Below are 12,201 nucleotides of genomic sequence, written 5' to 3'. Positions count from 1 at the left end.
GAAAGGGTGGTGTGAGGTCCTGCAAGCTTACATTTGGTTAGAAACCTTCAGAGAGAAAAGGATGGCATAACAGTATACCGGTCCTCCTAGCGGGGTGTGACAGACGGTACCATTCCTCCGAGCGGGGTGTGACAGTACCATTCCTCCCGAGCGGGGGTGTGACTACCATTCCTCCCTAGCGGGGGTGTGACTACCATTCCTACCTAGCGGGGGTGTGAATGAAGCATTCCTACCTAGCGGGGGTGTGAATGAAGCATTCCTACCTAGCGGGGGTGTGAATGAAGCATTCCTACCTAGCGGGGGTGTGAATGAAGCATTCCTACCTAGCGGGGTGTGAATGAAGCATTCCTACCTAGCGGGTGTGAATGAAGCATTCCTACCTAGCGGGGTGTGAATGAAGCATTCCTACCTAGCGGGGTGTGAATGAAGCATTCCTACCTAGCGGGGTGTGAATGAAGCATTCCTACCTAGCGGGGTGTGAATGAAGCATTCCTACCTAGCGGGGTGTGAATGAAGCATTCCTACCTAGCGGGGGTGTGAATGAAGCATTCCTACCTAGCGGGGTGTGAATGAAGCATTCCTACCTAGCGGGGTGTGAATGAAGCATTCCTACCTAGCGGGGTGTGAATGAAGCATTCCTACCTAGCGGGGTGTGAATGAAGCATTCCTACCTAGCGGGGTGTGAATGAAGCATTCCTACCTAGCGGGGTGTGAATGAAGCATTCCTACCTAGCGGGGGTGTGACAGTACAATTCCTCCTTAGCGGGAGTGTGACAGTACAATTCCTCCTTAGCGGGAGTGTGAGTAACATTGTGGTACCTTGAGGAACCACTGGCCGGCATTGAGGCTGTGTAAGTCTGTCCAGTTAAAGGAGGAGGCATCGTCCTGCTGTCTGGCAGGAAACACCTTCTCGACGTCTGTAGTCCTCCTCAAGGTGCGGTCTCGCATCAGAAACGGCACCCCGTCAAGGCTAGGACAGGAAAGATTTAAACAGTCAGGTCTACCAATACAAAAGTATATTCAGTGCCGTACAGTGTTGTTCAACATCATATGATCATCTTATTTCTCAGAAGTTTATATCCACTGATATTTTGTGATTCTAAGTGGAAGTTCCTACAATAGAAATACTGAATGCTCTCTAGGGAAGCGCCAAAAATCTTCAAATCATGAAGGGAAAAGACTAGAGCTGTTTGAGGCAAAACTCACATTACATGAAAGCTACTTTCATGTTGCTCGCTTCACCTTCACTTTGAATGCCAAATAATTTCCCCACCTTTTCAGTTAACCTCAGGTTGTAAGACATGGAAAACAAAAACACATTAGCTACACTTGAAATTGTTAGTCAAATTCACAACTAGAATCACAACGCTTTCGTAAGATTACATCCCAAGCAAGCAACTAAATCGGACTAAAAACATAATTTAGCCTGTGTCTATTATTCATTATCGTTTTCAGTGACCATAAAGCGTGACTGAAACGTTCAATTAGTGCCTGAATGACCCATGTCCCTTCGGGTGTGTGTCTGTGTACACGCATCTCTGGTCAGGAGGATGTATAGAGCCTGGCCCTGTTCAGGTTTCATTAGTCAGCTCCAGCATGAGCTCAATGCAGTCCAGAGCCCAGCCTAACTGTCATCAGCACGCATGTCTCCACCTCCCATTCATCTGAATTAGGGAGTGGAGGAATGTATACACAAGCTAAATGAGCTTTCACTGACACAAAGGCAAATAGACAGAAACACACGTGGCCGCCGCCCCTCCGACTAAAAACGGCCACCGCCGCCGCTGCCAAAACTGCCGCCGCTCCTACTAAAAACGGCCACCGCCACTACCAAAATCGCCGCCGTTAAAACTGCTGCCACTGTTACCAAAACCGATGCTGCCACTGTTACTAAAACCGATGCTGCCACTGTTACTAAAACCGATGCTGCCACTGTTACTAAAACCGATGCTGCCACTGTTACTAAAACCGATGCTGCCACTGTTACTAAAACCGATGCTGCCACTGTTACTAAAACCGATGCTGCCACTGTTACTAAAACCGATGCTGCCACTGTTACTAAAACCGATGCTGCCACTGTTACTAAAACCGATGCTGCCACTGTTACTAAAACCGATGCTGCCACTGTTACTAAAACCGATGCTGCCACTGTTACTAAAACCGATGCTGCCACTGTTACTAAAACCGATGCTGCTACTGTTACTAAAACCGATGCTGCCACTGTTACTAAAACCGATGCTGCCACTGTTACTAAAACCGATGCTGCCACTGTTACTAAAACCGATGCTGCCACTGTTACTAAAACCGATGCTGCCACTGTTACTAAAACCGATGCTGCTACTGTTACTAAAACCGATGCTGCTACTGTTACTAAAACCGATGCTGCTACTGTTACTAAAACGGATGCTGCTACTGTTACTAAAACCGATGCTGCTACTGTAACTAAAACCGATGCTGCTACTGTAACTAAAACCGATGCTGCTACTGTAACTAAAACGGATGCTGCTACTGTTACTAAAACCGATGCTGCTACTGTAACTAAAACGGATGCTGCTACTGTAACTAAAACCGATGCTGCTACTGTTACTAAAACCGATGCTGCTCACTGAATGTTAATAAGCAGCTGAATCCTAGACAGGAAGCCCAGACCAGCATTATGACACTGTCTGACCGGTACTTGGCTGTACTCCTCAATCAACTAGCTTACACCAGACTTGACTTCACAGTCTCTCCCTGCGCTCCCCATTGATCTAGTTTGGCTGCACTGTGAGTCTCTTTCGGTGTGTGTGTACCTGATGGCCACGTCAGCCTCCAGACCACTGACGTTCATCTGCAGAGCCCTCTGGAAGGACAGGATGGTGTTCTCTGGAGCCAGCTACCGACAGACAGAGAGGAACATCATCAGCACACAGTCAGCACACTGACGTATATTGATGTTTCATGGAGGTCAGAAACATTTCATATACCTTACTGCAATTAGAGTTCACAGGTTCATATAGGTTTCAGAAGTTTAACACTCCTTTGAAACAGGCCATTTTCCCACATGTTGCTGAGGTGATGATGAAAATGAAATTTACATTTTTTTCAATTTCCCTTTAAAATGGGTGTGAGGAAATGGAGAATGTATTCCAGTTAAAAGTAATGAGTTATGCGCTCATAATTATTATTGATAAACAGACTATTGAACACATACTGACTGGTGCAATACAAGACACTAGGCCACATTGGTCAAACTAATAATGGTCAGTGATACTGTCGGTCAAACTGTCTAATACTGCGAGGGGACTGGACACCTGGGAAAAGCAATGTAAAATGCTGCTGGGAAACAGAGTAGGTCATGTGGCGTGTCCTGGGGGAGTTCAGGTTTTTAACACTTCATTCCTCCACAGTATTTAACTTCTGAGGTGATCAACTACTGCAACATGCCCCAACCGGCTGGCTGGGGAGCATCTGTCTGCAGCTCGCTGGATGGATGGGTCATGTTTTTGTGTATGCGAGACGTTAGGACAGGGTTTTCCAAACTAGGGGTCGCCTGATTTGAAAATGGGGTGGCGAGAAAATCTGCGCTTGGTTCATCAAACCCGGGGTTACATCAGTAACCTCCGGTAGCTGCTAGATGAGGTTGTAATAAACAGAGCGGTTTCTGTTCACTTCCTACAAAATGTGGCTCTATCTTTTGAATGGTTTAAGCTCCAAATATTATGAACCCATCACTGAAAGACATGACTCTCAGGAACAGGTAGGTACGTACAGTTACACTCTACTACAGTGAGGGGGGAAAAGTATTTGATCCCCTGCTGATTTTGTACGTTTGCCCACTGACGAAGAACTTAGTCTAATTTTAATGGTAGGTTTATTTGAACAGTGAGAGACAGAATAACAAAACAAATCCAGAAAAACGTATGTCAAAAATGTTATAAATTGATTTGCATTTTAATGAGGAAAATAAGTATTGGACCCCTCTGCAAAACATGACTTAGTACTTGGTGGCAAAACCCTTGTTGGCAATCAGAGGTCAGACGTTTCTTATAGTTGGCCACCAGGTTTGCACACATCTCAGGAGGGATTTTGTCCCACTCCTCTTTGCAGATCTTCTCCAAGTCATTAAGGTTTTGAGGCTGACGTTTGGCAACTCGAACCAACAGCTCCCTCCACAGATTTTCTATGCCACTCCAGGACCTTAATGTGCTTCTTCTTGAGCCACTCCTTTGTTGCCTTGGCCATGTGTTTTGGGTCATTGTCATGCTGGAATACCCATCTACGACCCATTTTTCAATGCCCTGGCTGAGGGAAGGAGGCGTTTCTACTGACTCTCAAAAACACCAAAAAGAAAGATGCCCAGGGTACCAGCTCATCAGACTGTCCATAATAGGCTGAGAGGCTGGACGGAGGGCTTTGTTGTAAGGCAGGTCCTCACCAGACATCACCGGCAACAACGTCGCCTATGGGCACAAACCCACTGTCGCTGGATCAGACAGGACTGGCAAAATGTGCTCTTCACTGACAAGTCATGTTTTTTTTCTCACCAGGGGTATGGTCGGATTCATGTTTATCTCCAAAGGAATGAGTGTTACACCGAGGCCTGTATTTTGGAGTGGGATCGATTTGGAGGTGGAGGGTCCGTCATGGTCTGGGGCGGTGAGTCACAGCATCATCGGACTGTGCTTGTCGTCATTGCAGGCAATCTCAATGCTGTGCGTTACAGGGAAGACCTCCCCCTCCCTCATGTGGTACCCTTCCTGCAGGCTCAACTGTCAGTGTTCTGTCATGGCCAGCGAAGAGCCCGGATCTCAATCCCATTGAGCACGTCTGGGACCAGTTGGATAGGAGGGTGAGGGCTAGGGCCATTCCCCCCAGAAATGTATGGGAACTTGCAGGTGCCTTGGTGGAAGAGTGGGGTAACATCTCACAGCAAGAACTGGCAAATCTGGTGCAGTCCATGAGGAGGAAATGCACTGCAGAACTTAATGCAGATGGTGGCCACACTAGATACTGACTGTTACTTTTGATTTTGACCTCCCCATTTGTTCAGGGACACATTATTCCATTTCTGTTAGTCACATGGCTGTGGAACTTGTTCAGTTTATGTCTCAGTTGTTGAATCTTGTTATGTTCCTACAAATATTTACACATGTTAAGTTTGCTGAAAATAAACAGTTGACAGTGAGAGGACGTTTCTTTTTTTGCTGAGTTTATGATAAACAGAGTAGCAGCAGCATAAAAAAAGGGTTGAGGGGCGGGCACAATGCAAATAGTCTGGGTCGCCATTTGATTACCTGTTCAAGAATCTTATGGCTTGGGGGTAAAAGCTGTTGAGAAGCCTTTTGGTCCTAGACTTGGCACTCCAGTACCACTTGCCATGTGGTAGTAGAGAGAACAGTCTATGACTGGGGTGACTGGGGTCTTTGACCATTTTTAGGGCCTTCTTCTGACACCGCCTGGTGTAGAGGTCCTGGATGGCAGGCAGCTTACCCTCTGTAGTACCTTGCGGTCAGAGGCCGAGCAGTTGCCGTACCAGGCAGTGATGCAACCAGTCAGGATGCTCGATGTTGCAGCTGTAGAACCTTTTGAGGATCTGAGGACCCATGCCAAATCTTTTTAGTTTCCTGAGGGGGAATAGGCTTTGTCGTGCCCTCTTTAGGACTGTCTTGACATGTTTGGACCATTCAAGTGTGTTGGTGATGTGGACACCAAGGGACTTGAAGCCCTCTACCTGCTCCACTACAGCCCCGTCGATGAGAATTGCGGGAGTGTTCGGTCCTCCTTTTCCTGTAGTTCACAATCATCGCCTTAAGTCTTGGTTACATTGAGGGATAGGTTGTTATTCTGGCACCACCCGGCCAGGTCTCTGACCTCCTCCCTATAGGCGGTCTCATCGTTGTCGATGATCAGGACTACCACTTGTCTCGTCTGCCAACTTAAATGATGGTGTTGGAGTCATACCTGGCCACGCAGTCGTGGGTGAACAGGAGGGGACTGAGCATCCACCCATGAGGGGCTCCAGTATTGAGGATCAGCGTGGCAGATGTGGTTACCTATCCTCACCACTTCAAACTATATATTGTCTTCAGATTGAAATCCTGTCAAAAATAGACTGATTTGTAAGACTGCTATAGCCCAAATCAAAAAGTAAACATTGGCCGTTGATTAATTAACTTTTTTTACATGGTGGGGGTCTCACATTATGTTTCTATCAACATGGGGTCGTGGGCAAAAAACAAAGTTTGGGAAACACTGCATTATGAGTTGAGGCTTTGGCAACAGGGAATTATATCTAGTCATACAGTGTCTGGCTGATAAGGCAAACATATCAAGTCAAAGCAGGCGTGGGCTCATACTAGCACTGTTTATTCACATACAGTGCATTTGGGAAGACATTTGTTACGTTACAGCCATATTCTAAAATGGATTAAGTTTTGTTTTCCTCAATCTACTACCACACACACACACACACACACACACACAAAAGGAAAACTGTTTAGAAATTTGTAACAACAAAAACCCAGAAATATCACATTTATATAAATATTCAGACCATTTACTCAGTACTTTGTTTAAGCACCTTTGGCAGCAATTACAGCCTCGAGTCTTCTTGGGTATGACGCTACAAGCTTGGCACACCTGAATTTGGGAAATTTCTCCCATTCTTCTCTGCAGATCCTCTCAAGCTCTGTCAAGTTGGATGGGGAGCGTCGCTGCACAGGTATGTTCAGGTCTCTTCAGACATGTTTGGTTGGGTTCAAGTCCGACCTCTGACTGGGCCACTCAAGGACATTCAGAGACTTGTATGGAAGCCACTCCTGCGTTGTCTTGGCTGTGTGCTTAGGACCATTGTCCTATTGGAAGGTGAACCGTCACCCCAGTCTGAGGTCCTGAGCACTCTGGAGCAGGTTTCATCAAGGATCTCTGTACTTTGCTCCGTTCATCTTTCCCTCAATCCGGACTAGTCTCCCAGTCCCTGCAGCTGAAAAACATCCCCACAGCATGATGCTGCCACCACCGTAGGGATGGTGCCAGGTTTCTTCCAGACGTGACGCTTGGCATTCAGGCCAAATAGTTTAATCTTGGTTTCATTAGATAATCTTGTTTCTCATGGTCTGAGAGTCCTTTAGGTGACTTTTGGCAAAATCCAAGTGGGCTGGCATGTGCCTTTACTGAGGAGTGGCTTCCGTCTGGTCACTCTACATAAAGGCCTGATTGGCGGAGTGCTGCAGAGATGGGAGATCTTTCCAAAAGGACAACCATCTCCACAAAATAACTCTAGAGCTCTGTCAGAGTGACCATCAGTTTCTTGGTCATCTCCCTGAAAAAGGCCCTTCTCCCCTGATTGCTTAGTTTGGCTGGGCGGCCAGTTCTAGGAAGAGTCTTGGTGGTTCTAAACTTCTTCCATTTCAGAATAATGGAAGCCACTGTGTTCTTGGGGACCTTCAATGATGCAGATGTTTTTTGGTACCCTTTTAGATCTGTGCCTTGACACAATCATGTCTCAGAGCGCTATGGACAATTCCTTCGATCTCATGGCTTGGTGTTTGCTCTGACATGCACTGTCAACTGTGGGACCAAATATAGACAGGTGTGTGCCTTTCCAAATCATGTCCAAATCAATTGAATTTACCACAGGTGGACTCCAATCAAGTTGTAGAAACATCAAGGATGATCAATGGAAACAGGATGCACCGGAGCACAATTTCAAGTCTCATAGCCAAGGGTCTGACTACTTATGTAAATAAGGTGTTTGTTTTGTATTTTTACTACATTTGCAAAAATGTCTAAAAACCTGTCTTCACTTTGTCATTATGGGGTGTTTTGTGTAGATTGATGAGTTAACATTTATTTTTTAATCCATTTTAGAATAAGGCTGTAACGTAACGTAATGAAATGTGGAAAAAGGGAAGTGGTCTGATGCATTCCGAATGCACTGTATATCTATCTATATCTGCCTGGAGAGAAATGCAGTATAACATGATATGAATTAAGAAAACAAGTGAAGAAATGCTAGACATGGAATCATATGAAATATTTATTCTATAGGTTGAGCTGATAGAATGGGGTGGCGAGAGAAAATCTGAGAAAATCTATAATAGCCCTAGATAGTTTGAAGTAAATGAGTGGGTGGAAATACTGTTGGCCAGCATGATTTCTCTTGTGCCCTCCATGAAGGTTACATCTCTGTGGGTCTGTTATTGTATAATCTAGAAGCAAAACATATGAGGTGCCTCACATTACATGCCCTCGGATTGGGCAGCTGGTTCAGCTGACTCACCATGGGTGCGCCCTGGTGGCCAATGATGTCAGGGCGTGGTGTGAGGTTGGCGTGTTCCATGATGCAGGGGGAGGTGATGGAAAGGGGGGCCATGTAGAGGCCCAGTAGAACACTTAGGTAGAGCAGGAGAACCACCACCTGAAACACTGGGGAGGGGGTAGAACACAACATAGATATAGAATTAATAGAAACACTGGGGAGGGGGTAGAACGCAACAGATGTAGAATGAATAGAAACCATGGGGAGGGTGACGAATAAAACATAGAATGAATAGAATACCCAAGTATATAGAATAGCTTTGGCCGAAAGGCTCAATGTCATAGAATACTGTTTTGCTCGTCACGGTTGTCTATTGTATGGAGATGGTCAAGGACATAAATAAATAGCACACCTGAATATAGCTTCTTTATGTGCAAGAAGACCATTCATACATTTTACGTGGCCAGTTTGGGTTGAGATACAGTACCAGTCAAAAGTTTGGACACACCTACTCAAAGGTTTTGTATTTATCTTTACTATTTTCTACATTGTAAAAATCTGCAAAAAAACATCCTCACTGACAACTGCATTTATTTTCAGCAAACTTGACGTGTAAATATTTTTATGAAAATAACAAGATTCAACAACTGAGACAAACCGAACAAGTTCCTAGCAGAAATGGAATAATGTGTCCCTGAACAAAGGGGTGGTCAAAATCAAAAGTCAGTCAGTATCTGGTTTGGCCACCAGCTGCATTAAGTACTGCAGTGCATCTCCTCCTCATGGACTGCACCAGATTTGCTAGTTCTGGCTGTGAGATGTTACACCACTCTTCCACCAAGGAACCTGCACGTTCCTGGACATTTCTAGGGGGAACGGCCCTAGCCCTCACCCTCCGGCCCAACAGGTCTCAGACGTACTCAATGGGATTGAGATCCGGGCTCTTCGCTGGCCATAACAGAATACTGGTGACATTGTCATGCTGGAGGGTCATGTCAGGTTGAGCCTGCAGGAAGGGTACCACATGAGGGAGGAGGATGTCTTCCCTGTAACACACAGCGTTGAGAATGCCTGCAATGACAAGCACAGTCCGATGATGCTGTGACACACCGCCCCAGACCATGACGGACCCTCCACCTCCAAATCGATCCCCCTCCAGAGTACAGGCCTTGTTGTAACGCTCATTCCTTCGATGATAAACGTGAATCTGATCATCACCCCTGGTGAGACAAAACCACGACTCGTCAGTGAAGAGCACTTTTTGCCAGTCCTGTCTGGTCCAGCGACAGCGGTTTGTGCCCATAGGCGACATTGTTGCCGGTCATGTCCTGCCTTACAACAGGATTACAAGCCCTCAGTCCAGCCTCTCTCAGCCTATTGCAGACAGTCTGAGCACTGATGGAGGAATTGTGCTTTCCTGGTATAACTCAGGGAGTTGTTGTTGCCATCCTGTATCTGTCCCGCAGGTGTGATGTTCGGATGTACTGATCCTGTGCAGGTGTTGTTACACGTGGTCTGCCACTGCGAGGATGATAAGCTGTCTCCCTGTAGTGCTGTCTTAGGCGTCTCACAGTACGGACATTGCAATTTATTGCCCTGGCCACATCTGCAGTCCTCATGCCACTTTGCAGCATGCCTAAGGCACGTTAAAAAAAATGATCAGGGACCCTGGGCATCTTTCTTTTGGTGTTTTTCAGAAAGGCCTCTTTAGTGTCCTAAGTTTTCATAACTGTGACCTTAATTGCCTACACTCTGTAAGCTGTTAGGGTCTTAACGACCGTTCCACAGGTGCAGGTTCATTAATTGTTTATGGTTCATTGAACAAGCATGGGAAACAGTGTTTAAACCCTTTACAATGAAGATCTGTGAAATGTTGAATTTTCTTTGAAAGACAGCGTCCTGAAAAGGGACGTTTCTTTTTTTGCTGAGTTTAGAATAATAGTGAAGACATCAAGTGTGAAATTACGCATATCGAGTCATGTAGTAACCAAAATTGATCAACCAAATCAACATATATAATAATTGAGATTATTCAAAGCAGCCACCGCCTTGATGACAGCTTTGAACACTATTGGCATTCTCTCAACCAGCTTCACCTGAAATGCTCTTGAAGGAGTTCCCACATATGCTGAGCACTTGTTGGCTGCTTTTCCTTCACTCTGCGGTCCAACTCATCCCAAACCATCTCAATTGGGTTGAGGTCGGGTGAGCGTGGAGGCCAGGTCATCTGACGCAGCACTCAATCACTATCCTTCTTGGTCAAATAGCCCTTACACAGCCTGGAGGTGTGTTGGGTCATTGTCCTGTTGAAAAACAAAATGATATTCCCACTAAGTGCAAATCAGATATGATAGTGTATCACTGCAAAATGCTGTGGTTGCCATACTGGTTAAGTGTACCTTGAATTCTAAATAAATCCCTGACAGTGTCACCAGCAAAGCACACCCACACCTCCTCTATGCTTCACGGTGGGAACCACACATGCGGAGATCCATTCACCTACTCTACGTCTCACAGACACGGAGGATGGAACCAAAAAGTGACAGATTTCCACCGGTCTATTGTCCATTGCTCGTGTTTCTTAGCCCATTATTGGTGTCTTTTAGTAGGTTTCTTTGCAGTAATTCGACCATGAAGGCCTGATTCACGCAGTCTCCTCTGAACAGTTGATGCTGAGATGTGTCTGTTACTTGAACCATGTGAAGCATTTATTTGGGCTGCAATTGCTGAGGCTGTTAATTCTAATGAACTCATCCTCTGCAGCAGAGGTAACTCTGGGTCTTCCTTTCCTATGGCAGTCCTCATGAGAGCCAGTTTCATCATAGCGCTTGATGGTTTCTGCGACTGCACTTGAAGAAACTTTCCAAGTTCTTGACATTTTCCGAATTGACTGACCATGTCTTAAAGTAATGGACTTTATCTTTTACCAAATAAGGCTATCTTCTGTATACCAACCCTACCTTGCCACAACACAAATGATTGGCTTAAACACACTGAGAAGGAAAGAAATTCAAGAAATTAACTTTTTACAATTGAAATGCATTCCAGGTGACTAAGACATGAAGCTGGGTGTGAGAATGCCAAGAGTGTGCAAAGCTGTCATCAATGCAGAGGGTGGCCATTTGAATATAAAATACACTGCTCAAAAAAATAAAGGGAACACTTAAACACCACAATGTAACTCCAAGTCAATCACACTTCTGTAAAATCAAACTGTCCACTTAGGAAGCAACACTGATATTATAGGCATTTAGCAAGACACCCCCAATAAAGGAGTGGTTCTGCAGGTGGTGACCAGACCACTTCTCAGTTTCTATGCTTCCTGGCTGATGTTTTGGTCACTTTTGAATGCTGGCGGTGCTTTCACTCTAGTGGTAGCATGAGACAGAGTCTACAACCCACACAAGTGACTCAGGTAGTGCAGCTCATCCAGGATGGCACATTAATGCAAGCTGTGGCAAGAAGGTTTGCGGTGTCTGTCAGCGTAGTGTCCAGAGCATGGAGGCGCTACCAGGAGACAGGCCAGTACATCAGGAGACGTGGAGGAGGCCGTAGGAGGGCAACAACCCAGCAGTAGGACCGCTACCTCCGCCTTTGTGCAAGGAGGAGCAGGAGGAGCACTGCCAGAGCCATGCAAAATTACCTCCAGCAGGCCACAAATGTGCATGTGTCTGCTCAAACGGTCAGAAACAGACTCCATGAGGATGGTATGAGGGCCTGACATCCACAGGTGGGGGTTGTGCTTACAGCCCAACACCGTGCAGGACGTTTGGAATTTGCCAGAGAACACCAAGATTGGCAAATTCGCCACTGGCGCCCTGTGCTCTTCACAGATGAAAGCAGGTTCACACTGAGCACGTGACAGACGTGACAGAGTATGGAGACGCCGTGGAGAATGTTCTGCTGCCTGCAACATCCTCCAGCATGACCGGTTTGGCGGTGGGTCAGTCATGGTGTGG

The 12,201-nt window shown here is 46.0% G+C and overlaps 1 protein-coding gene across 6 annotated transcripts in view; it reads right to left on the bottom strand.

Moving 5' to 3' along the window:
* Positions 1 to 12,201, bottom strand: part of LOC118396879 (glycerophosphodiester phosphodiesterase domain-containing protein 5-like) — an 82,157-nt gene that overhangs the window by 19,546 nt on the left and 50,410 nt on the right. For all 6 annotated transcript variants that reach the window (XR_008068163.1, XR_008068164.1, XM_052467873.1 and 3 more), the window contains exons 8-10: positions 8,264 to 8,409; positions 2,793 to 2,875; positions 820 to 970 (exon numbers count right to left, since the gene is read on the bottom strand). Coding sequence is in view for 4 of the 6 variants with exons in the window: in XM_052467873.1 (XP_052323833.1) it covers positions 820 to 970; positions 2,793 to 2,875; positions 8,264 to 8,409 (380 nt within the window). In the remaining 2 variants the exon portion in view is untranslated. The remainder of the gene's footprint in view (positions 1 to 819; positions 971 to 2,792; positions 2,876 to 8,263; positions 8,410 to 12,201) is intronic.

Source organism: Oncorhynchus keta, chromosome 18 (assembly GCF_023373465.1).
Source record: "Oncorhynchus keta strain PuntledgeMale-10-30-2019 chromosome 18, Oket_V2, whole genome shotgun sequence".
NCBI classification, from domain to species: domain Eukaryota; kingdom Metazoa; phylum Chordata; class Actinopteri; order Salmoniformes; family Salmonidae; genus Oncorhynchus; species Oncorhynchus keta.
Note: the sequence above shows the minus strand (reverse complement) of the source record. Positions and strands in the feature narration are given on the sequence as shown.